The sequence below is a fragment of the Salvelinus namaycush genome, chromosome 13 (assembly GCF_016432855.1).
Source record: "Salvelinus namaycush isolate Seneca chromosome 13, SaNama_1.0, whole genome shotgun sequence".
NCBI classification, from domain to species: domain Eukaryota; kingdom Metazoa; phylum Chordata; class Actinopteri; order Salmoniformes; family Salmonidae; genus Salvelinus; species Salvelinus namaycush.
The window spans coordinates 22,350,413-22,377,214 of NC_052319.1; the positions used below are offsets into that span (position 1 = coordinate 22,350,413).

A 26,802-nucleotide genomic window follows, 5' to 3' on the forward strand; every position below is an offset into this window, starting at 1 on the left:
ATTTACCATACATTTCTATTGGGCACAAAAAAATCTGAAACAAAACCAAAACAAACAGTAAATGCTTCCAACAAGTTTGTAGAGTCACAAGCTTGGTGTAATCATTGCATGCTATGAATATGGGACAAATTACTAAACTTTTTACTACTTTAATATACATATAAGTGAATTTGTCCCAATACTTTTGGTCCCCTAAAATGGGGGGACTATGTACAAAAAGTGCTGTAATTTCTAAACGGTTCATCCAATATGGATGAATATACCCTCAAATTAAAGCTGTCAGTCTGCAATTTAACTTCATAGTCATTGTATCATTTCAAATCCAAAGTGCTGGAGTACAGAGCCAAAACAACAACAAAAATTCTCACTACCCCGATACTTTTGGAGCTCATTGTATATTACTGTAGGAATCACAGTGAGGATTAAACCTGTATTCAATGGGGATTCGGGAACTGTGAGACTCCCCCCACGTCTTCCATTGGAAACCGATGCCTTTGCATGTACCTGGATATACCGAAAATACAGAGACCCTGGCCTGCATGCAGCATCAGCATGTGTTTCTGTCCTCGGTGTTGATGTACGGGGTCGTGGTTATCCATTGGGAGTAAGGTCAATGTTGACCAACAGGAATCTGATTTATGGGATCAAATTATTTTGCAAATGTGTGTAGTTCAGTCCTTGAGCTGTTCTTGTCTATTGATGTTCTGTATTATGTCATGTTTCATGTTTTATGTGGACTCGAGGAAGAGTAGCTGCTGCTTCAGCAACCGCTAATGGGGATCCTAATAAAATACTAAACACAGTCATCCACAACTGCACTGGCACCTGCAAAAAATGTACTGAATAAAGGTATTTACCAAGGGTGAAAGGGTCCAACTTTAGCATACATAGCTTTGGTGTAGAACACTACTGCCATCATGTGAGAGGTAAAATAATAACACACTTAAGAAAACAGACTGTAGGGACAGACAGACAGGACAGACATAAAACACAAGTACACTAATTGGATCACAGAAGTCCATATAGATGTAGATCATCAAAACAATAATCAAATTACAGAGAAAAAAATGGAAATCTCTTTTGCTTCCATGTTAAGTTTATTGTAAATATATAGTTATATAACTAATCATACTTATACAATGTCTGCTGGTCACATGCAAAACATTTTTTATCAAAAAGATCAACATACTGTAGTTTTGTTTAGTAGAACCAGTGTGTGGAGTAGTATTGTGGCATGCTTTTTCCGTTTTGTAAGTTATACCAAAGTATCATCACTTTGAATGATAATGGACGTTTATTTCCTCCTACATGCAATTTTACAGAGTTGCACTCCTGCCTCTCACAGGAGTTTCCAACAATCCTGGCCATGCTTACAAAACATCCTCCGATACCGTAGGCCCAGGGGAATGTTAAATCAAGTTAGTTGGGATGTTGGGTGGTTGTTGATGTACTAAAGGCATCTTCAGTTCATCTTGCTGCTCATCTCTTTCATAAGAGTGTAGACTACATGTGAGGCCAACAAAGAACAAAAACATAGGAACTCAACAACTATCAGGACAACAGTACATTTTAGGAATGGGAGGGAAACAAACATTATTTAGGGGAAGAATCCCTTGCAAAGTTTAGGCCTTTCACAGCGTAATTCAGGATATAATAAACATACCGTTACACATCCCAAAGAGCATCAGGGCAATACCAGTGTCAGGCAACTCCTGATCAATGTCTAAAACTGCATGTAGTGAGATGCAGTCCCACAGACATGGAAGCAAAAGGGTGATCACTACTCAAACACAACACAACCTCAACACTTTCTAGTAAGCTAAAGTCCACAAAATCTAGTTTGTCTTTCACATTGGTTCTACAACAATTTATTAGGCAAAACGAAAATCAAATTCTTTGAGTTTTCAGTGTTAATGCAGTGCAGTTACTGTTTACATCCACATTGATAACCATTAAGGTTTTACATTGTACTCATATCCAAAATGCTTTCTCAGTTACCTTCTCCTGAGTCAGAGGTGGATGAAAACTCTGAACCACACACGCAAACGCCTGACTCTCTACATTATTAGATTTAAAGAGCCAGTCCGCAGTTGAAACATTAACAAAGCAGGCACCCCACCACTGTTTTGGTAAAAAGCTGAGGAATGGAGAAATGTAACAACTTTCAAATTCATAGACAGGGCTATGGATACAAGGACTGATCATCCATGATATCAAAATTATGTTTTGAGTTTATACAGTGTTGATATTTCTATTTTTTTTTAAATTACAAATATTGGAGTAAAACAAGCTTATATTTTGGGTTCTGATGGGGTACAACAGTTGAACTAAGCACATAAGGCATTTATAAGTTATATTCTTCAAGAAACAATAGGTATATATCTTTAATTTATATGTCAAAAATAAATGTAGCAACTGCCGATTGCCTCTTTAAGTCATTGGAAATGCAGGACTACAAGCTCTCTAATCTAAATGGACTCCAGTGTCCATGCAAGCATCCTGTTTTTATATTATTAGTATTATTTTATTTAACCTTTAATTAACTAGGCAAGTCAGTTAAGAAGAAATTCTTATTTACAATGACGGTCTACACCGGCCAAACCTGGACGACGCTGAGCCAATTGTACGCCGCCCTATGTCCCATAGGGTCAATCACGGCCTGGATTCGAACCAGTGACGCCTCTAGCACTGAGATGCAGTGCCTTAGACCGCTGCATCACTCGGGAGCCCAGTGTCTGACAGGGCATGTCCTGGCATCCTACTGTAGTTCAGAACAAACAGTCAATAAATAAAGTGTGAGTATTGGCTCATTGGTGGTTAACTCTTCAACATGTTTTCCAGGCAATGTCCACCAGTGTCTTGGTCCAACATCACACCAAGACAATTTGAGAACCACCTTAAGTTTAAAGCTTGAGTAAATAAATTAGTTCCCTCTGAAAATATACACAAGAAAGCAAAGTAACTGTACAACTGATTCGCTTATCGACGTACTATCCACTCTAGGTCATGGAGGCCTATCCCTACTTCAAACAAAGAGTTACAAATCAATAACCAACATATGATTCTAAAGAAACCCAAATGGTCCAAATTCTTAACAAATATTGTCAACACAAAAAATCCAAAACATAAAAGCAAAAAGCTATCTTATGACAATAAGCACCAAATTACTGCAGTTGAGTATTTGAAAATAAGTATTTGAAAATAAAACTATGTAAGCACAGAATAAAGAAAAGCTTTATTACAACAAATGGAATGTGATCAGAAGTTCTGCAGGTGAAATAACTAGTCGCAGAAATAAATTACTTAAACAACAGGCATAGTCCTCCATTGAGAGTCAGACAAATATGGAACCCTCCATCCATCCTAACAAAGGACAACTATTCATTTGAGCACAAAGCATGGCATCATCCCAAATGACACTATTCCCTAAATAGTGTACTATTTAGGGAATAGGCTTCCATCTGGGATGCAGCCAGTGATAGAATGGGGGGGGGTTCTAGTGTTTGTCTTCTACTGAACTATGAGAGAAGAGGGCATTCAGCACATTATGACCAGAGTCACAGGCAACAGCACAGCATTCTGCTGCCTCTCAAAGGGGCCAGTGCAACAGAACTGGATCATCACATTTACAAAACAGTTTTTTGAGTAAGTAGCATTTTGATAACATGGTAACTGCATTTACTTACAAAGAAAACGAAAAGCAGTTGGTATATTGTAAATGACAAGAGCATCTTAATAGCCAGGCAACAGCCCAAAACCAAACCAACTGATTAGCAAGAACCATTGTTAGATCGATCATCCCCCATGTTATTTTCTTGATCTGAAAAAGAGTTTCTTGGTATTTCAACAAGCAGACATATTTAATTGTTCAGGCATGTTTTTCTTTTTTTAAAGGTTATCTCGTCTTTTTCCACTCCTCCCTGTGGCATGATGTGATCAGTCTGCCAAGACTCCTCCCCATGGCAGGATGTAATCAGTCTGCCAAGACTCCTCCCCGTGGCATGATGTGATCGGTCTGCCGTGTGTTTGCTGTGTTTACTCTGTTTTGTACTCTTCCACGTGGGCCAGGACTTTCTTTCTCTGACGCATCATGTGGAAGTAGAGCTGGGGAAACACTGGGGAAACACCGGGAGGACAACATAGTCAGATAAAAAAAACAAGTAACCATAGAATCATATGCAGAATTAAGTACAGACACCTTAAAACATATTTATGAGCCATTTCACAACATTTAAAAAGCCCACATCTAGACAAGAAAGCACTAAGTGCAAGGTAGAGCATTAGAATTCACAGCGCAAAGCATCTTACAGTGAATTGTAATGCATTACTTCACACTTAGTGCTCGCTTGTCTAGATGTTAGCTTTTTGTAATTCATGAAATGCATCTCCCCTACATACTCAATCCAACACATCACTGACGAACTACTGAAATAGTAAATCAGTGATGTATTGTAGCGAGTAGGAAAGGGAGATGCAATGTGGCGAGAGACAGAGAAAGAGAGAAAGACTTACGTGGAATGTAGGAGACCATAGTGAGGATGAGGAAGGTGTAGTAGTCGAAGGAGAAGTTGTACTTGTTAGGTAGAGTGACAGAGTAGAGACCTGTCTTCTGCACGTAGGGCAGGGCTGCATAGATGGTCAGCAGCTCACCTGTCACACCCATAGGATACAGCACTAGGAAGAATGTGTACCTGGAGATAGGATGGAAGGAGTACATTTCAATATGGACATGTACAATATCCAGATTGCAATATCCAGATTGCAAGAGGCTGCAATATCACTACTGTAGCAAATTCATTCTGCTGACTTTCAATTCATGGTGACAGTGGTGGTGGCCCAGATCTTGTGCTGCATGTTGTTTGTGCAACTCCATATTCTAATAGGGACTGGGGAAGCATGTTCTGATAGAAAACTACTCCTCCCAGACGTGTTCATTTGTTGTCATGCCCAAGTTCAGACTCTTGTTTTCTCATATTGCTATCACAATATTCATTAAAAAAAATTCTAGATGATATTTTGTCCATATCGTGCAGCTCTTCTACCTGTCATGTACCACAAACTGTCTTCATAAAGTCAACTGAAGGTGAAAAGAGTGAAGCACGACAACATTGGCTGACGTTAGAAGAATCGTCATCAATTGCTACCAGGCAACAGAAGGTCCTCCCCAATGAGTAGGCCTTTGTTGAAGACTTTGTTGCCATGGTTGAGACTGAGAAAACACATTATGGAGGGAGTGTCGTACACGCCCAGGTTTCTTTATATACAGCCGTATATAACTCTGTTATGAACATATACAGCGCCTTCATAAATTATTCATACCCCTTGACGTATTCCACATTTTGTTGCGTTACAGCCTGAATTCAAAATTTATGAAATATATATTTATTTTTTTCACCCACAATACCCCATAATGACAAAGTGAAAACATGTTTTTGGAAAATTCAGGCTGTAACTCAACAAAATGTAGAATAAGCCGGTATGACTACTTCCTGAAGGCACTATATAATGACAGCAGGAATGGCATAACGATTTTCTTAAAGGGGGTGCGGGATTAAAACCTTTTTTTTTACTAGATATCTTCTTATAATTTCTGACGTTTGGTAGGCTATTTGTTTGTCAACTTGTCTAGGCCTATAATAATTAGAAGGCAACTCTTCTGTCATTACATGTTGCCCTAGAACAGAGTTACCCAACCCTCTCCTCGGGCCCCCCCGAGACGTTTCACATTTTTGTTTTAACCCTAAACTGGCACACCTGATTCGATGGGTCAAAGCCTTGATGATTTGTCAAGACTAATTGAATCAGGTGTGCCAGTTTATGGTTAAATCTAAAATGTGAATAATCTGTGGGGGGGCCCTAAAAGACTAAATAAAGCCTAACTCACCACAACAATGCCTTAAATCGATAGAATGAACACATCAATAATCTAATTGACATCAACAAAGTTCTCTCTCTTATGTCTGCTTATCTCGCGAGGGAGGACGTTTAGGGACCGGGGAGAAAATGCAATAACTCTGAAACAGCTAAAAGATTTAAAGTGGAAGATTTCCAAATGACATCAGTTTGACCGATTATAAGGAAATGAAACCTGTGAATACAATCCAACACGTTTCTGATAATATTTCAGTTCGTATTAAATGCATATTTTATGTGCTGTGAGCTTTTATGTCGCTGAAAAGATAGGACGTTTACACGCGGTTCTTAACTGCGCAGTCACATTCTCTCAAGATGCTCACACCCCTACTTCCACCGTCTCGGAATGACAGAGACTCTACTGTAAAGCATCAAAGAACTTCCCCATCGTTAATACCAGTTGGCATGGCGGTATGTCTCATACATTAACAGTGAATAAATATAGGGCTGTGTACAGTATTTAAACCCACACATTAAATGATCAGGTGAGCATTACATAAAATTGTACAGGTAAAATGTCGGCCTTCCGCATCTGCTGTGGAAGGTGACAGAGCTACAGCTGTGTTTGTCAGACCATGACACCATAAAAAAGGGGTTAAATAGGTGTCCCCCCCTCAATTTTTTTTTTATATATATATATATATATATATATATATATATATATATAATATATATATATATATATATATATATATATATATATATATACACACACACACACATACAGTACCAGTCAAAAGTATAGCCCATATAAACACATTAAATAACATTTATTTAAAATAAAATAAAAATCATAAGGAATAAGGTTTTGAAGTGTCTGTCCTAGATCTATAACCCCCTTTTTGAATTTAACACACAAAGTAATTCTACAGCACTTCTTTCCAATGTGAAGTGAGTGCCTCTCTCATTCAGTTGCCCAACAGGAGGAGCGGGGAGCTTTTCTTACCGTGCCCATTTGATAAGGTAGGGCAGGTGGTTCAGCAGACTGAAGGTGTAGAAGGAGTAGCGGATGATCTCTGTGATGGTCCAGGCCGATACGAAGAGCAGAACACTGTCTTCACTCTGGACCTGGGATCAGACAGGACAACAGACAGGGGTGAGACTGGGCAGACAATTCAAAGCTAGCATGCAATAGCTTGTAGAAGATTCATTCAACGGGAAGACCGAGGGGTTATAGCAGAACCGTGCAGTTTGTTGCACCAACTATACTACGCTGTAACTCTGCATGTCATGGCGCATGACAGGCAAAGAGAGAGAATTGTAAACACAAGATTTTAAAGCAAAAGTCAGTCTCTGTAAATTAACATAGTTGCAAATACTCACAAACACACATATGCAGTAGAGCGTTTCAGACCTTACAAACATGTTAGTGTTATTCACCCTGTTGGCTTCAAGCATGTTCACTATTTCAGGCTCACAGACCTTAGCACATCAGCAAGTATCTTTCTTTGGGATGAAGACAACATCTAGGGGCATTGATCCCCTGAAACCATTACCACATATTATAAAGTTTGAATATTTCTTACTGTCTCACTCCGCAATATTTTAGCTTTCAAATGGATTCACAGTGCTGGTTCATCCTGATATTCCAACAGATCAAACAAACTGAACTTATCTGGAAAATAAATGGCTAGTTCCATAATTGGTGAATGGGGGGCTGAATGATTCGATGAAGAAGAGATGTACCTCTCGGACGCTGTGTGTCACAGCCCAGGTGAGGAAGACCCGAGACAACACCTGGAACCCTGTTAGAACCACGGAGGATGGAACGATCCCTGGAGCAGGAGAACACAGCATGATCATCACATTAGAAGATATGTAATGTATCACCTCAAAACACAGCTTTACCACTTCACAATGCAGTGATACTGAGCAAAATACATGATGAGAAGAAAAGAGAAGACATCATATTTTCAATTTGTGCAAAAGTATGTCAAGTGTTGGACTATTAATTCGTAGGCAGCTTACAAAAGCTGATATAAGATAGCAAAAAATATAGCACACCAATTCCAGTTAAAAATGTCACTGTATTACACTGACTAAGCTGTGGGCTACATGTGTGTAGTGTCTAGGTTTGTCCAGCAGAGGGCAGCACATGTCCAGACAGAGACAGACAGCTGCCATAATGAAGGTAAGGGTTAGCCTCAAATCCCAGATAATTAGTGGACTGTGAACCAGGAGTACAACGACCACAATGGAGCAGGGCCATGCTCATTATCACATTAGTACCATCAGGCCAGGCTTATCTTAGCAGCCTGGAAAGGCTATCTCTATCTGAGGCAATGGCTCTCGGTTGGGCTTATGTCCACATGACCGGTAGAGACCACGCAACTTTGACCATGAGAAGAGGGAGGAACTTCAACTTACCCACTGCACAGTGCAATATCTGAACGGAAATAAAAAATAAAAACACTCAGCATAAACAGTCACACCATATGGTCAGTGTAAATACTTTATGCAATTAATTGTATCTCCACAGATTTTCAGTACATGAGTTTGAGACAAATTGACTTCTTTTTTAATGTATGCAATTATAAACTCTGATCTCACAGCTGATTCATATTGCTCTTTAGTGAATCAAGGTTAAATATGGCAATAAGATGTAGTCTGGCAATCCTATGATAGTGGATATGTACACCAAGACAGTTCATTCTACTGGTCAAGGACTAGATAAAAGCCAGTGCACTAGTCAAAACATAATAACTGGAAATGCCCAGTGTTTAAAGGTGTTTTTATAAATGGAGGGAGTTGGAATAAGAGCAACATGTAGACTGAGCTTGGGTTACACTAGGCCTAATCCCTTCTCTGTGTTACAGTGTGGCTGGAGAGGATCACACTAACACCCTACTAGGCCTCTGTGCTGTCTGTAAGTAGCACAGAGGTGGGAGCGGGGGAAGGCCAGTCATGGTGGAGGAGTTTCTATTTAAAAATACAACAGTGCTGTGTGCTTGAACATTCCTGCCATTAAGTTGTATTTATACAGTAGGGGACTTACCAAATGCACCACACACAGAGAGTGATAAGGGGCTGTCCTGTTAAGTGCTCTGAATAAAAGCCCAGATTTTATTCAGTGGGGAGAAAACGTTTTGTAAGGAAGTGACATAAAAGGGGGCTCTACCTGAACTTGTCAAATAAGAAAAAGTATACCGATTTCTATTTTCTGTTGCATAATATTTTACTAGTGTACCTAATGAACATGAACCAGGTCTGACCCTGAGGCCCTACAACAGAGACTTGGCCTACATTCACTCACCTCTAAAAGTGCACCGGTCTGGAAAAACTTCAGGGGTTTCTCTATAGAGAAGTACAGGCCGTGGTAGCTGCCTCTGACAAGGTAGGCCCGCACCAGGCCCACAGCAATGACCAGCCAGCTGGAAGAACACACACATTTCATGTTTATTTCAGTTATTTAGCCAGGATAGTCTACTCAGTAACAACTGCCACTATTTTCCAGGGAGTTCTGGGTGGAAATACATTTCTGGTATCAAATAATAGCCTCAGTTTACTCTTAGAGGACAGGGTACAGCAAAACAGTCCAACCACACAGAACGTAGGCCTAATACATAGATGGAAACGGCATCTGCACAATCATATACTTGAATAATCGTGATTGGTAGGAGTGACAGATTTTGAACCTGATAGATATTAATCTACTAAAGTTAGTAATAGAAACTGAGCAGGCTATATAGCCCCTGAAAAGGCACAGTGTACCCGTTGTAGCTGGTATTCAATAAACAGAGCAAGTATCACAGAGGGAAAGTATCACCTCACCAGACAGGAATGGGAGAGGGTGGGTATACTGTAACATCACCTAACTTGTTAGGATGGGAGCGCATCCAGCATTTTGCACTTGTGCAATTTCTTTCACAACAACTTATCATAATGCTGAGTGAAATCAGAAATATTGTCAGAATGTTTTTTGCCAAAACAACAGTTTTTATTTTGACTATAAATACAAACAAATGGTGGTTGCAAAACTACATGCAGTATGCATCAAGAACAATAGCTATTACTGTACATAACGACAGCCTTTCTTTATTATATATATTACATACAGTACCAGTCAAAAGTTTGGACACACCTACTCATTCAAGGGTTTTTCTTTATTTTTTTATTATTTTCTACATTGTAGAATAATAGTGAAGACATCAAAACCATGAAATGACACATATGGAATCATGTAGTAACCAATAAAGTGTTAAACAAATCAAAATATATTTTATATTTGAGATTCTTCAAAAGTAGCCACCTTTTGCCTTAATGACAGCTTTGCACACGCTTGGCATTCCAAGAGTGTGCAAAGCTGTCGTCACACGCTTGGCATTCTCTCAACCAGCTTCATGAAGCTAGTTGAGAGAATGCCAAGAGGGTGCAAAGCTGTCATCAAGGCAAAGGGTGGCTACTTTGAAGAATCTAACATCTAAAATATATTTTGATTTGTTTAACACTTTTTGGGTTACTACATGATTCCATATGTGTTATTTCATAGTTGTGATGTCTTCACTATTATTCTGCAATGTAGAAAATAGTAAAAATAAAGAAAAACCCTTGAATGAGTAGGTTTGTCCAAACTTTTGACTGATATATATATATATATACACATACATACACATACATACAAACACACACAATTCACGCGATCACAGTTGCAACTCTAGGCAACATAGCTAATTGCGGTGTTTTGTAGGCGCGCACTAGAACCAACTGTAACCAAAGAGACAATTGATACATTCCCGACGTAGGCTGTTACAAAGTAACAACACATTAGTTCTGTGTTTGGCTGAAATGATTTGCTGCAATGACGCTGAAGGCAGCACAATGAAACGAGTTATCGACAACGTGTCACCAGCGAAGCAAAGTTGTTCACATGGGATTGATTTAATCATTAGCCTATCATTATTTCCAAAATACAAGCATTATTGAGCAAAATGTCCAGAAAAACAATTCGGGGATCGAGTTTCGTAGCAGGCACGAGCCTTTTCATGGCATTAATTATGACAGATCATGCACGCTTGCACCCCATTCTCGTCAAACAGGAAGTGTATCAGAATTGTGTACATACCCAGCTGTCATAACCACGTTATATATAACCAGATACGCTGTAGCCAGGGCACCCGGTCCCCTCTTTTTCTTCGGGGCCACATCACTGTGAGCCGTCTTCGTGGTCCCCATAGCAGGTGCTGACATGACTGAACCCCACTTGGCACTGCCCGATTAGTATGCCAGATGCTGAGAAAATAGCAATCAGTCAGAGCTACTCTTCCAATCAGTCCACCAAATCAGGAAATGCAAGGCGTAAACTGGGCCTGCGCAATATTTTACGGGACCAGCAGCCCGCGCCCCCTACCGAAACATCACCATGAACAGTTTACTTTAGCTTAGTGCTTGCTTTTGAGTTGTTAATGCCGTAGATTTGTATGGGTTTTGGGCACAAAACAAACAAAATACTGTGCGTATCGGATAGCCTATATTTCGAATTACAACAAATCATAAATATCGTTATGGTCCTTTATGTACCACTGTTGCTGCATGTTGTTCTTTATGTGTGGTAATATACGTCATGTTTTTTTCGAACCATTCCATTTTTATTATAAGCCTTATAATAAGAGGAAAGGAACAATGGAATATTCGCGTACCTCTTCCACCACCCACTGGTGGCAGTGTTACACCAGAAGAAGAAAAAATATTTTAAAGGGTCATAAGAGGTGTATTTGTATTTGCCTGTACATGATTCATTTGAATGTAGAAATACAGAAATGTTTAATTTGCGTTCTTTAATTAGTTTTACATATATATGCATCGATAAGTGTCGAAATTATTTCAGTTCTATAGAAATCAGGCATTTTTGCAGCCACCCAAGTTTACGGAAGAGCAACTGGTATAAGTGTACAGTGTTTGATGGATGAGGAAGGGATTATTTTAAATATATATTCTTGAAAAAATATTATACGTTTTCTTTCTCAACAACGTCGGTTGGTTTAAAGGGATAAACATGCCTTTATTTGCGCAGAATCCATTCGACCAAGATGTTGGTAAGTTGAGCACTTCATTTGGGCAATTTGATTCGGAGTGAGCTAACGGTTAGTTAGCTTCATCTTAGCTACCGACAGAACCGCTAGCCAGCAAGCTAACAACAACTAGTCTGGCTACACCACATACAGAAGGAGACACCTTATTTATACATATCATTGGCTACACGGTGACGTTATAATCAAATGTTATATTATCCAAATAGCTAACCAGTTATGTGGTTTGGTAAACTCTGTAAGTCTAACTTAGTAGTCACAGGGTTAGCAGACAGTTGTTTGAATGTTAAATGACGATAGGTAACGTTAGTATGACCGATTTATCTAGCTAGCTAGCTACCACTGTGCTAGCTATATATGTTAGCTAGCGAGTATGTTAGCTAGTTGTTGTGTAATCAGTGTGTTGTGTAATCAGTGTATTGTAGCTAATCAACGATTTTCAATAACGAGACATCCTAAACTGCAACAAACTCACATATTAAAAAAGAATAACGTCATGAGCTATCTATCTAGTTAACTAGCCAGATGTATGGGTTGGATTAGTTTTAGGTTTACTTTCAGCTGTATCATTGAATTGCTTGTTTTATGCAAATGTTACATGCAAATCACCCTCTTTCCATGAACAGTTTATCATCTTTGGAACAAGCTCTCATGGTTCCCTTGTACACTATTATTTGAACTTTGTACAATTACACCTAACTAGCTAGTCACCGATGTGTAATGGCTATTTCATAACAAAGAAGTTATAAGGAATAACTTACTTTTAACTGCTTTATTGCTAGTTTAATCATACAACATCCATAATAGTAGTAACTGTCAATCCTATGAAAATACAGGCTCAAACTGTTTAAAGCAGCGATAATATGGACAGTACATGCCGAACCACAGGTTCTCTTCTCTCACCTAACCACATGTATCCCGGTGTACCACATTGTCAGAGAAAGCCACCAATGAAACCAAGACAGTGGAGGACTGGGCCCTGATCATGGATATCTGTGACAGGGTTGGACATACACCCAATGGGTAAGCTGGAATGAGACTTCCTGTTTCTAAAATAACTTCATTGTTTACTTGGACCAGAGCACTAGCTGCCTTGCTAATTTTCAAGTACTTCCAAGCAAGTTCTCTCTAATATTTTTCGTCACTGAGCAAATCTCATGTCTGCTGAGCGCAACCTTGAACCTTGTGAAATATCTATGCAACTTCCGGTGCACGTTTACTGTGAACACTGAGGCTGTACCCACTTTCATTTTACTGTTTTAACAGTGGCCAGGTAGGCTACTGTGGCTATTTGATCATAATGTAGGCCTACCAATAAATAAAAAACAATGGTGAAAATGCATCACATAATATTTTAACATGGAAATGGCAGTAGCAGCCAATGTGTGGTGTTCAATGTAGGCCTTCATTCCATGAGACTTTTGAGAGAAAAAAACATGCAGGGCTTGACATTAACCTGTTTATCCACTTCAGGCAAGGAGGTGACTGAAAATGTTGTTGTTTAATGCAAGAAACCACTTTACAAAATAAATAAATGTTATTCCCAAACCATTATTGCAGAGAATCAGACAAATTATGCTACCCTCTGCCTATTGGCTACTTAGCTTATTCAAGCCTGTCTCAAAATATACACTGCCCCTTTAAGATATAAAATAAAGCTCTTTACCTGACTAGCTTTTCGAAGATGGCTACAAATGTACATGTTTTGTGCTCTTGTAGGAAGCAATCAAATTAGACTACAAATTAGCTATAACTGGGCAAATAACTCAATAACTAGCAAAAAATATGAACCAATGTGCACGTACACATGGCTACATTCAGCTCTTGCTTTGATCTCAAAACAAGCACATAATAATCGTAACCGCTCATACTGTAAAAGTGAACTGCACAAATCCATATCGGGCAAAGGTCTATTTACTGCAGCTCTGATTGGCTATGGCGCATCGGTCTGTGTAGAGTACGAGCCTGTGTCATGCCTGTCAATGCACAGAATCATACTCCGATGCGCTCTGCCTACAACAAAATCTCTTGCACAGTTAGTTTTGCATACTAAGTCTTGCATAGTTCGTTTTTGTTTCCGTATGTTGCATTGAAATTGGCTAATATTACATTGATTCGATCACAATTCCCACAGTGAAAGGAAAGGTTATGTGTCTTCTTTTTTTTTAACGGCGAAAACTCTGAACTTCACTCAACTTTCTAATCTCGTGCTTCTCTTACAGGGAACATTGCTTCCAAGTATTTGTGAAATAATATGTGAAACTACAGACTCATAATAGTGTATCAGCAGGTCTCCAGGAAGATTGGAGGGGAGTGGGGTATTTTAATATGCAATTAATAAGCGTATATTGAAGATGACTCATGTTATAATAACCTACTACTTGTGTGCCATATTAATTGTATGTCTCTACCTGCTTGTCTTCTCCCAGAGCTAAGGACTGCCTGAGGTCTGTGATGAAGAGAGTCAACCACAAGGTCCCACATGTTGCCATGCAAGCCCTCACCGTGAGTCACTTTGTTATTGTGTTATTCAAGACAAAATACATCATTCACTAGACCGTTGGAAAATCCAGCGGGTTTCCTTACTGTATAACAGGTTTATTAATGTATGATAGAGTTCAGCTTAGCCTAGTGTCAATGTAGAAATATATTGGAAAGGTGTGAACCTAGTGCAAGGTCAGGTTTTTCACTTCCTGGTGTCAGGCCCTAGAGCTTGTTGAGTGACTGGGATCATATACACAGGTAATATGAGTCATGAATCCTGCTATATGATGGACAACAGAGTTTGAATAATGTGCTGGAAGAAATTCTGAGTGTGAATTTCTTTATACACTGTGGCTGGTGGATCAAAAACTGACTGTTGCCCTAAGCCTCAATGACACTCCAGTCTGATGTAATAAAGTATTTGGGAGGAGTGGTCCATCTCCTGCTGCTCTTGGCAGTTCTAGAGCTCTGAGCTCGTAACTCAGTATCATCGCTGTGGGCAGCCTTGCCACAGCACAGTCAGTGTGATGATCCATGGCCCTAGAAAGGTTTTTACTGTTTTGTTCTTTCTGCTGCTCAGTGTTATTATGGAGTGATGATGCTCAATGTCAGACCATGTGATCTTTCTCTCTGACGCACCATTGGGGTAGATGGCCACATGGCTGTTCTATTTTTAGATGTCTCTCTCTCTCTCCTCACTCAGTCAACTTTAGCCCCCCGAATCATAAAAACATGCATCATTTCACTGGTGTCATGTGTTAATCAATTATTCAACTTTGGTGTGGATGTGAATCAAAGCGTTATTCTTGTTTTACTGTAAAGCCTCAAAATAGATCATCCAGGCTGACTACTGGACTAACCTGGCTTTTCTCCCTCTTTTTCAGTTGCTGGCTGCCTGTGTCAATAACAGTGGAAGAATCTTTCACTTAGAAATCTGCTCACGGGACTTTGCCACTGAAGTCCGAGCTATATTGAGCAGGGTACGTAAGCTGTCAAAGGTTTTTCTGTTGAAATATGTCTGGTGAATTGATGATGGTCAGACTTATGCACGTGAGGATAACAATCGACTGGCTCTATCAAGCTCTTTGTGTCAATGTTTTGCCTCTATCAAATAAATAAGTAGCCTAAAAATAATTACTATTATCCCTGCAGGCCCACCCTAAGGTGTGTAACAAGCTGAAGGGGATGATGGTGGAGTGGTGTGATGAGTTCCAGAAAGATCCACAGCTCTGTCTGATCAGTGCCACCATTAAGTCTCTGAGAGAGGAGGGGGTCGTCTTCCCGTCTTCTGGCTCACAGGTAAAGTAGTCAACAGCCTGGCGTCCATCCCCCTAACCTAGTGTTGCTGAAGATGGCGCCGATAGAGATGACCTTAGGAAGTCCTTAGGAAACTGCAGTATTTCGTTTTTTATGTATTATCTCTTACGTTGTTAGCCCAGAAAACTTTAAGTGTTATTACATACAGCCGGGAAGAACTATTGGATATCAGAGAGACTTCAACTTACCAGCACAACCAGCACTACGACCAGGAATACGAATTTCCCAAAGCGGATCCTTTGTTTGCACCTCCCAGGGCATTTGAACTGATTCCAGAGGCCTACCCAAAACAACAATGCCGTCGGAGGAGAGGGTGCCGGAGCGGTCTTCTAGTGAGGCTTCGGATGGGCGCACACCACCCACCGCTTCTGAGTATATTACTCGCTAATGTGAAATTAGGGCAAGAGTTGCTTTCCAAAGAGATATTCGGGATTGTAACGTACTGTTTCACAGAGACATGGCTAGCTGGGGACATGCTTTCAGAGTCCGTACAGCCAACAGGATTTTCAGTGCATTGCGCCGACAAGAACAAACATCTCTATGGTAAGAAGAAGGGCGGGGGTGTATGTTTCATGATTTAACGACTCATGGTGTAATTGTAACAGCATGCAGGAAGTCAAGTCCTTTTGTTCACCTGACCTAGAATTCCTCACAATCAAATGCCGACCGTATTATCTCCCAAGAGAATCCTCCTCGCTTATCGTCACAGCCGTGTTTATCCCCCCGCAAGGGGATACCAAGACGGCCATCAAGGAACTTCCCTGGACATTATGCAAACTGGAAAACATATATCCTGAGGCTGCATTTATTGTAGCTGGGGATTTTTAACAACGCTAATCTGAGAACAAGGCTACCTAAATTCTATCAGCATATCGATTGCAGTACACGAGCGAGTAACACACTTGACCACTGCTCCTCTAACTTCCGCGATGCATACATGGCCCTCCCCCGCCCTCCTTTTGGCAAATCTGACCATGACCCCATCTTGTTGCTCCCCTCCTATAGGTAGAAACTAAAACAGGAAGCGCCTGTGCTTAGGTCTATCCAACTCTGGTCTGACCAATCGGATTCCACGCTTCAGGATTGCTCGATCATGTGGACTGGGATATGTTCCGGGTAGCCTCATACCATAACATTGATGTATACGCTGACTCGGTGAGCCAGTATATAAAGAAGTGTATAGAAGATGTTGTACCCACTGTGACTATTAAAACCTTCCCTAACCAGAAACTGTGGATTGATGGCAGCATTCGCGCAAAACTGAAAGCACGTACTACCGCATTTAATCATGGCGAGGCGACTGGAAACATAACCGAATACAAACAGTGTAGTTATTCCCTGCGTAAGGCAATCAAACAAGCAAAGCGTCAGTATAGAGACAATGTGGAGTCACAATTCATTGGCTCAACACAAGACATGTGGCAGGGTCTACAGAAAATCATGGGTTACAAAAAGAAAACCAGCCCCGTCGCAGACATCGTCTTGCTCCCAGAAAAATTTAACAACTTCTTTGCGCTCTTTGAGGACAATACAGTGCCACCGTCACGGCCCGCTACCAAAGACTGTGGGCTCTCCTTCTCCGTGGCCGACGTGAGTAAAACATTTAAACGTGTTAACCCTAGCAAGGCTGTCGGCCCAGACGGCATCCCTAGCCGCGTCCTCAGAGCATGCACAGACCAGCTGACTGGTGTGTTTACGGACATATTCAATCAATCCCTATCCTAGTCTGCTGTCACCACATGCTTCAAGATGGCCACCATTGTTCCTGTTCCCAAGAAAACTAAGGTAACTAACTGAACTAAATTACTATCGCCCCGTAGCACTCAATTCTGTCATAATGTAGTGCTTTGAGAGACTAGTCAAGGATCATATCACCTCCACCGTACCTGTCACCCTAGACCCACTCCAATTTGCTTACCACCCCCAATAGGTCCACAGACGATGCAATTGCCATCACACTGCACACTGCCCTATCCCATCTGGACAAGAGGAATACCAATATAAGAATGCTGTTCATTGACTACAGCACAGTATTCAACACCACAGTACCCTTCAAACTCATCATTAAGCTTGAGACCCTGGGTCTCGACCCAGCCCTGTGAAACTGGGTCCTGGACTTCCTGACGGGCTGATCCCAGGTGGCGAAGGTAGGAAACATCTCCACTCTGCTGATCCTCAACACTGAGGCCCCACAAGGGTGCGTTCTCAGCCCTCTCCTGTACTCCCTGTTCACACATAACTGCGTGGCCATGCACGCCTCCAACTCAATCATCAAGTTTGCAGACGACACTGCAGTGGTAGGTTTGATTACCAACAACGACGAGACAGCCTACAGGGAGGAGGTGAGGGCCCTCTGAGTGTGGGGTCAGGAAAATAACCTCTCACTCAATGTCATCAAAACAAAAAAGATGATCGTGGACTTCAGGAAACCGCAAAGGGAGCACCCCCTTATCCACATTGACGGGACAGCAGTGGAGAAGGTGGAAAGTTTTAAGTTCCTCGGTGTACATGTCACCGACAAACTGAAATGGTCCACGCACACAGACAGTGTGGTGAAGGCGGCGCAACTTGGCTTGTCACCGAAAACCCTCACTAACTTTTACAGGTGCACAATTGAGAGCATCCTGTCGGGCTATATCACCGCCTGGTACGGCAACTGCACCGCCCACAACCACAGGGCTCATCCAGAGGGTGGTGCAGTCTGCACAATGCATCACCAGGGGGGAAACTACCTGCCCTCCAGGACACCTACAACACCCGATGTCACAGGAGGGCAAAAAAGATCACCAAGGACAACAACCACCCAAGCCACTACCTGTTCACCCTGCTTCCATCCAGAAGGCGAGGTCAGTACAGGTGCATCAAAGCTGGGACAGAGATTGAAAAACAGCTTCTTTCTCAAGGCCATCAGATTGTTAAACAGCCACCACTAACACAGAGAGGGGGCTGCCTACCTACGTACTTGATATCATTGGCCACTTTAATAAATGGAACACTAGTCACTTTAATAATGCCACTTTAAGGATGTTTACATATCTCATATGTGTATATACTGTATCCTTCATTATCTATTGCATCTTAGCTGCTCTCACTGCTCATCCATATATTTTATACTTATATATTCTCATCCCATTCCTTTACCAGATTGTGTGTATTAGGTTTTGATGTGGAATTTGTTAGATATTAGGTTTTGATGTGGAATTTGTTAGATATTACCTGTTAGATACTGCTGCACTGTCAGATCTAGAAGCATAAGCATTTCGCTACCCTCACAATAACATCTGCTAACCATGTGTATGTGACCAATAACATTTGTTTTGATACCATTGTATAAGCTGTGGCCAGTCTCCCATCCCTACTAACTCTGTTTCTCCCGCCTAAAAGAGTTTGGCTATTGTTTTAATTGACCATTTTTGTGCCAGAGGGCATTGATGTTACGTTGTTCTTTGAGGTTCTATGTGCCTTACCTGGAAAATAGAGCCATTTGACCTGACATTTTATTTAAAAAATTCACCATAATCTTTCAGTACTCTACCCTCTGCTTGTAGCCAGACTCACTAAAACAACTGTTATCGTCTACCTATCTCAAACACAAAGTTCTCCTCGTGACTTCCACCTGTGGTCCCCTGTAACAAATAAGCTCTGTGTGTATACATTCGCTGGCTCCGTGTTATGCAGTCTGCCTGTGTTCTCAGTGCACTTGCTCGCCCATGTGTTGCCAATAAAGAAAAGGAGGGTGGAGCTTGTGTGTCTGTTTTTAAGGCGTGAGTGCAGAATGGAATTTCCTCTGATGTAATAATACCCCAGTTCTACCTATAAGGGGGATGAGAATTCCTGCTGTGATTGAGGGACAGTCTGGTGCTTATTTGTTTAGCCTACTTCCTAGCTAAAATGGTCGGCTGAGTGTCCTGTTAATAAGTGGCACTGTGAGGTGTTTGCTACTGAAACTACTTTGCCCAACCCCTCTCACAGACAGCAATTTATTCTTCATAGAATGTCACTTTTCCTGTTGTTGGGCTATATTTTTAAGCATATGAAGTGATGATTTATTTTAGGTTCTCTCTTATTCATAATCTCTTTACTACCACAATACTACATGGAAAGCCTGTAGTACCTATTATTCCCTACAGGACGGCGTCAGTCACAAACAATCCAAATCCCCATTTGTCCTGGAAGGCTTTCTCTCTCTCGCTCTCTATAACCACCCACCTCTTTGTCAACAGGGGTCCAGCCTAAAGGTCACCACACCTGCTGTTAGTAAACCATCTGACGATGACGACCTTGCCAAAGGTACAGATCCTATCCAACAGATTCTAGAACACCTCATCATATTACATTATGAACTGTGCATGTGGATGAATAAATACAATATTAGAGAGATTAAAACATTTGTGTAGAACTTATTTCCATTGTTGTCCTGATGATAGTATGTGTTTTGACCCTCATGCCTTTGTCCTCCTATCTGCAGCTATTGAGCTGTCGCTGCAGGAACAGAAGCAGCATGCTGAGACGCGGCCCCTCACCGTGTCCGCCGACCCCCCCTTCAACACCAACGGGGGCGGGGGTAGCAAGGACTCTCGGAAGGTGCGGGCGCTCTATGACTTTGAGGCGGCCGAAGACAACGAGCTCACCTTCAAGACGGGGGAGCTCATCCTAGTCCTGGACGACAGGTAGCTAACAACGTGTTGCTATGGAAACCTGAGTCTGACCTATTGTATAGGCCAATGTGGAAACCACGCTTCAACTTAATTGTCTTCAGTCATATATCTAGTGCCAACCTTCTCAGGTTCTGCAGTCATTTTATGTAAACAAAATGAATGGTTTACTTACAAGAATGTTTGAACTGATAACACCATGTTGCTGCCACAGTGATTCAAACTGGTGGAAAGGAGAGAACCACAGAGGAGTAGGTCTCTTCCCATCCAACTTTGTCACGACCAACCTCGATGCTGAGCCTGAACTAGGTAGGTTCTCCCCCTTATCCTGTACCATACCTCACTCTCTTGTACCCTCATACCCCGGTCTCATACTGAGTCAGGGAGAGTCGTTCTAGTGTTTGGTTTCATGTTTGAAATCCTGACCGTGAAGTGGCTCTGGATAAGTGTGTCGGCTAAATGTCAAATGTAAATCTCTCTCCTTACAGTAACATATGTGGAGAAGACACCAGCCCCGGAGGAGCCCAGCATAGAAGCCATAGTGGAGTCTGAGCCTGTCTTTATAGATGAGGTGGGTGCTTCTACGTACTGAACCTACTATATTGGTGCTTCCAAAACCACTCGCACGTTGTCACGTGTTGCTGACGAAAGTCCGAGGGTGAGTTCCAGAGAGTGGCGAGGGGATCAATAAACCCATCAACTTCGGGACACTCGTGACTTGAATGATGCAGTTATGTTCTACTTTAAAATATTATAATTGGCATGAAATTCTAATGAATAAATCCCACTGTCACTTTAGAAGATGAACCTCAGTAACAGTTACCATTTATTTGGGAGGTATTTCATCTGTTATTTGTGTCAGGTGTTGAAATCAGACATGCGGCATATATTTAAGCATGCCTCCTCCATTCTTTTGTATTACATTGCGAACTCCGAACATATTGCGGTGCGTGTCGGGATAGTGCTTCACTCTGAAGCCTGCAGCCTTGCTGGCTTGGCTGAAGTGGCTATTGGAGAGTTCATTCTCCCCTACACCCAGCTTTGGGACACTTGCAATGTGTCTGTTGGTGGAAATATGCTGCTGCTCACTCAGACAGCCCTGGTTGTATTGCACCCTGGTTGTGAATGCACAAATGGAGGACCAAGGGGAAGGGAGTGATTTGGGATTCAGCCTATGGCTGTCCATACCTGCAGGCCTATATAATTTAGCTTATTCATAGTTGGTTAAATGGGTACAATCAATCAGTCCACCATTCATTTTGATAATTTGAGCAATGAAACCCTGTAGCATCATATGACTCTCTTTCTCCTCCCTTCACCTGTCCCTCACCCCCTCTCTCTTACTCTCTTCTCTCTCTCTCTCCCCCCCCCCAGGAGAAGATGGATGGAGCGCTGTATCTGCTCCAGAATACTGACCCTGCTGATGCAGCACCTGACTGCCCAGAGCTGGTCCAACTGGAGGGTATAAAACAATGACTTACTGCTCTTATAAATCCCATGCTCATTGACACTGCAGTTGTCTTGACTATATACTCACTCACACACACTGCAGTTGTCTTGACTACATTCACACTGTTTTTGTCTGTTTAGCCTCACTTTATCAATGTTTTACCCTCTCAGGTGCTTGTGAGCAGATGAATCCAATGATTGATGACAAGCTGGAAGACATTGACAGGTAAAGTAAATTTAACTGCAGTGTACTTACTCATAATGGACAATATAGTATATTAGAGGCTACACTGCAGTGTTTGCATGACACCCTTTATTTATATTGGTTAGTCAAATATGTTGGCCAGTGTACATAGTTATTAATTTAGTTATACCTGCTTTATGTTGACTATCTGGATGAGTACCAGGGATCATCACCCTCACAGAACCTTAGTCTTTGTCCTACACGTGTCGGGATGACCTCTTTTCTCTCCTTCGCATTGCGGTTCTCCCTCTTTCTCTCTTTTTCAACCTCTCTCGCTCTCCCCTCTCCCTCTCTCTCCCTCCATCCCTGGCAGGCAACACTCTGAGCTGTCTGAGCTGAATGTGAAGGTGCTAGAGGCCTTGGAGCTCTATAACAAACTGATGAACGAGGCACCATTCTACACAGCCTACTCCAAACTGCAGTCCCAGCAGCAGCCCCACTACGCACCTGCCTCTCAACTCCCCATGCAGGTCAATTAGGAGAAAGAAACAAATCACTGTGACGTACTTTCTGTTCAGGTCACTACCTTGTACATCCACAAACAGGTGACCTCAGTGAAGGCAGACACTATGCCAGGGTCCATAAAGGCACCATATTCATATGGTGGGCTCTGGTAAAAAGTAGTTGGACTATGTAGGCAACTGGATGCCATTTCAGACGCAGACCTTGTGTGACCTCGTGTGTTTTGTCTGCTGTGCAATTTGTCCCTGATGATGGATGTCAGTGTCCCTCCTTGGAGACGTAGACTAATGGGAGACTCCAGTGGTCATGCTTGGACTCTTTTTACCTCCTTGTCACTTTCTGCACAGCTCTGCAAAGCCATTTTAGAAACAAGCTGTCCCTTGTGTAACTGCCTGCACCTGAAGTAATGTTGTTTCTTGCCAACGCATGCTATATTTTTGTGGAGTAAATCAATATACAGTGTACTATGAAATAGACCGCTGCGCCACTCGGGAGCCCAAAGGCACTGCATTTCAGTGCTAGAGGCGTCACTACAGACACCCTGGTTCGAATCCAGGCTGTATCGCAACCGGCCATGATTGGGAGTTCCATAGGGCGGCACACAATTGGCCCAGCATTGTCCGGGTTTGGCCGGTGTAGGCAGTCATTGTAAATAAGAATTTGTTCTTAACTAACTTGCCTGGTTAAATAAATAAAATAAAAATATTTTATCAAATTTCATATTGAACACGGGTCTCTTTCTCTCTCAGGGATACCCAGGTCAGGCTGGTGGTTCCTACATGCCTCCAGGGATACCCCAGGGCCCCCCAGGCCAGCAGGCCTACATGGGCTCTGACCAACCCGGACCCCTCCAGTCGCTCCCCCCTAACGTCACATCTCCCAATGGTCAGCCAGCACAGCTTCCTTACAGGTAGGCCTCTCCTCGGTATACCAGCCCTGGACCATGAGACACCGGACTAGGCAACTAGCTAGCTTAACAGCAGCCATTTTGTGAGGCCAGTCTTGTGTTTTATATGTTTGTTTTGAGACATCCCACTAGAGGATTTGTGAGCTAAGTCTTTGGGGGGGGCATTGCTCCTGTGTTAAGGTTAAATTTCGGCCTTTATGCTTGTGTTAGGTGGCAACTATTGTACTATTCTGTCTCTTCACTGCAGTTCTCCATATGCACCTGCCGGCTACCCACCACAGATGGGTGTAGCCCCACAGATGGACATGTCGGCCTATCAGAACTCCAACCTGCCACCAGCCTCCTATCAAATGGCTGCTTCATCGCACCAGGTCCCACAGCAGCAACAGGCCTACTATCAGCAGCCTCTCCTGTAAAGTGCAATACAACCAAGGCTGTCTGAGTGAGCAGCAGCATATCCCCACCAACAGACACAGTACAACAATACACAAGTGTGTGTGTGTGATTATCCTCCCCCTATTTTGACCTTTATGATAAAATGCCCTATACGTAGTGCACTACTGCTCTGGTCAAAAGTAGTGCACTACGTAGGGAATAGGGTACCATTTGGGACACTACCTAGATGATTGTCACAAAGGTCGGTGGCTGTGTGAGAGGGAGACTACATGCCAACCTACCAGCCACCACGGCCCATTTTGAAGGGATGAACGTTTTAAATAGAAAGTGTAAAATAAGTAATTTTCCTTATCCTGGTTTGCCTCAAAAACATTTAAGTGGGCAGCTGTCCAGCTGATCATTTCCAAACTGCGTCATAGATGGTATGTGTGTGTTTGTCCCTGTTCAGTTTTTTATTTTATATTTTTAAATGTTGATTTCTCTTCACCCTCTGGTCTATCAGGAAATCAGTCCGATTGAAGGAGTCCATGGCTGGCCAGGACAAGTCAATTTGAAATGGAATTGACCCCAACCCCGACCAGGACTTGTTTTTTTCTATCCCCCTCTCTAACAGCATCATCCACTTTAGTTTACCCTTCTCGGGGCCAAAGGTTATGAAGTGCTACAGCTATCGGTATTTCTGTGGTTTAGTCACTACTATAATACCACAATATAGTTTGATTAATTTCCCATACACTGCCTGCCTTGCAACACCCTTTGGGTGTTTAATACATTCTAGGAGTAAAGCAAAATGTTTAAACATTTTTATTTGTGTGCTACTTCAAGGTGAATTTATCAAATTAACTTATCATTCAATGTTAAATGTATTTTGAAGTGTGGCTATGCAGCCTTTCCAAATTACTGCAGTTGTATGTTCAATATACATTTTTATACACATTACTTTTTTTGTAATGCAAATGTGATCTAGCCTGGGTGCCTGTCTGTTTCTGCTCTCTTGCTAACTTATGGAATTTGTCATGTTTGGCTTGACAATAACAATACTGCAGTTGGAAAGATGGCACAAACAGATCTGGGACCAGGCTACATAACAACATGGCTTTTGGTTAACACAACATTCATGTGCCAAGGCTCTAGGCAACTTCCTGGAGGCCCCATATACAGTGATTTAACAAGATGTAATTGCAAGCTATAAGTGGTTGATTGGGAAATGAGCCTAGTCCTATCTATTTTTCTATGGTCTTTCTTTATTCACTCTTCTGTTGAAAAGGCTTTTGACAATATATGTTATTAATAGATGTCTGTAATTATTAAATTGATATCTGTCTGCTTTTCATGTTTCTGGGCTGTGGGCGGTCACGTTTTCATAGAAATCTATTTCTCAAACATATTTTCATTTATGCATTACTTGTCTTTGCATTGGTATGGCTGTCTGCTCTGCAGTTGGACCTTTAATTTTAATGTTGTAATTCGATTTGTATTTTATTTGTTATATATTTTCTCTGGATTATATCCATATGATCAGATAATATTTTATGGTTTCTAGATGTAAGATTCTCCTTTTAATGCTTTTGTTTTTACTTTATTTGTGTCTTCTCCAAAATGCAAGCAGAACAAATAGCTACCGTGACCAACAGCTAGAAATTGGTCTTTACTGATGAAGGTGTGGACAAAGACTAGTAGCTAGAGAACTGTTAGACCTAAAATGTTCATCTGAACTTAATGAATCTGTTGAGTGAAACCGAGGACCAGGATTCTGTTGTTGTTTTATCTGGATCAAGTCAACTCTGACTCATAAGAACTGTCTATGCTTTATTTGTCTTAACTTGCCTCTTAAACGGTGTTGTGTATATTACATGTAAAATATCTTCTGGCATTGTCGGTATTGCACTTTAACCTTGTTAACATTTTATTTACCACTGAATGCCTTGTTTTTCTTTAGGAATAAGGAATTGACATCTGTATATCTAGAACTCTTTATATTTAAAACGTTTCCAGGGAATGTTCCGATTCAGTACTACCGACATAATAACCGACTATGTTTTGTAACATCAAGGTTTCTCTTTATCTTGTGTTATTGTAAAAAATTATTTCCTAACACAGTCGACTAATATTCTTTCAAATAAAATGTACCTGTGTTCAAGGCTCTCTTGTACTGATAATGCTGTTTTTTTTTCTTTTTCTTGTTGTAATATGTGTTCTCTGAATACTGTGAAATAATTGGACATCTTGTAAGTGTATGATGGGAGAACAGTTAGTCAATGACACATGATGTAGAAAGAATAACAATAGGCAGTAATTTACAAGGCAGATGGTTGCGGAATATGTTCTCCCATCATACGCACAAAATCATACGCATAATGTTCTTGTGTTTTACACATCTTTAAAGGACTTCTTTTCACTCATGTCTTCTGTTTCTTGCTGACCATGTATGAGGTCTTTCAATCTATTCGGAAGGGGAAGACACAACACGATTCATCTTGTACCTGTGGAACTGGAGGTTGTCCCCTATTGTCAGATGTAATGTTCAATGAGTCATGGTGTGTCCCTTCCTTTGGAATCCTTGGTGTAGGGGCTCGGTTTCTTCTGTTATGACCTTGGTGAAGGGGCTCAGTTCCCTCTGTTATAATGACCTTGGTGAAGGGGCTCGGTTCCCTCTGTTATAATGACCTTGGTGAAGGGGCTCGGTTCCCTCTGTTATAATGACCTTGGTGAAGGGGCTCGGTTCCCTCTGTTATAATGACCTTGGTGAAGGGGCTCGGTTCCCTCTGTTATAATGACCTTGGTGAAGGGGCTCGGTTCCCTCTGTTATAATGACCTTGGTGAGGGGCGTGAACAAATGTCTACGGAGGAAGAATCACTATATGAAGAATCTCTCCAGAGAATCTCGCTGTGACCAGTGATGCCTGAGCAGTCACCTCTATAATCCTTACTAGGAGACACAATGTTTTA

The 26,802-nt window shown here is 41.6% G+C and overlaps 2 protein-coding genes across 5 annotated transcripts; one reads left to right on the forward strand and one right to left on the reverse strand.

Moving 5' to 3' along the window:
* Nucleotides 1-3,216: 3,216 nt before the first annotated feature.
* Nucleotides 3,217-11,211, reverse strand: LOC120058332 (very-long-chain (3R)-3-hydroxyacyl-CoA dehydratase 2-like). Its single transcript, XM_039006916.1, has 7 exons — nucleotides 10,976-11,211; nucleotides 9,167-9,284; nucleotides 8,281-8,299; nucleotides 7,600-7,688; nucleotides 6,860-6,981; nucleotides 4,513-4,691; nucleotides 3,217-4,115 (listed from the first exon to the last, which is right to left on the reverse strand). Exons 1-7 carry the CDS (start codon nucleotides 11,098-11,100, stop codon nucleotides 4,036-4,038), a joined length of 732 nt encoding a protein of 243 aa, XP_038862844.1. The 5' UTR covers nucleotides 11,101-11,211; the 3' UTR covers nucleotides 3,217-4,035.
* A 447-nt stretch (nucleotides 11,212-11,658) lies between these two features.
* LOC120058333 (signal transducing adapter molecule 2-like) lies at nucleotides 11,659-26,009 on the forward strand. 4 transcript variants are annotated; one of them, XM_039006918.1, is made up of 14 exons: nucleotides 11,659-11,945; nucleotides 12,878-12,962; nucleotides 14,369-14,444; nucleotides 15,308-15,403; nucleotides 15,576-15,722; nucleotides 19,964-20,030; nucleotides 20,209-20,410; nucleotides 20,610-20,704; nucleotides 20,884-20,966; nucleotides 21,770-21,857; nucleotides 22,016-22,070; nucleotides 22,402-22,558; nucleotides 23,300-23,460; nucleotides 23,705-26,009. In XM_039006918.1, the coding sequence occupies exons 1-14, from the start codon at nucleotides 11,906-11,908 to the stop codon at nucleotides 23,871-23,873; spliced, it is 1,521 nt and encodes a 506-aa protein (XP_038862846.1). In that variant the 5' UTR covers nucleotides 11,659-11,905; the 3' UTR covers nucleotides 23,874-26,009. The 4 variants fall into 4 exon arrangements, with proteins under 4 accessions (XP_038862846.1, XP_038862847.1, XP_038862845.1 ...); XM_039006919.1 differs by lacking the exon at nucleotides 11,659-11,945 and adding an exon at nucleotides 12,032-12,177; XM_039006917.1 differs by lacking the exons at nucleotides 11,659-11,945; nucleotides 12,878-12,962 and adding an exon at nucleotides 13,956-13,974.
* Nucleotides 26,010-26,802: the final 793 nt, after the last annotated feature.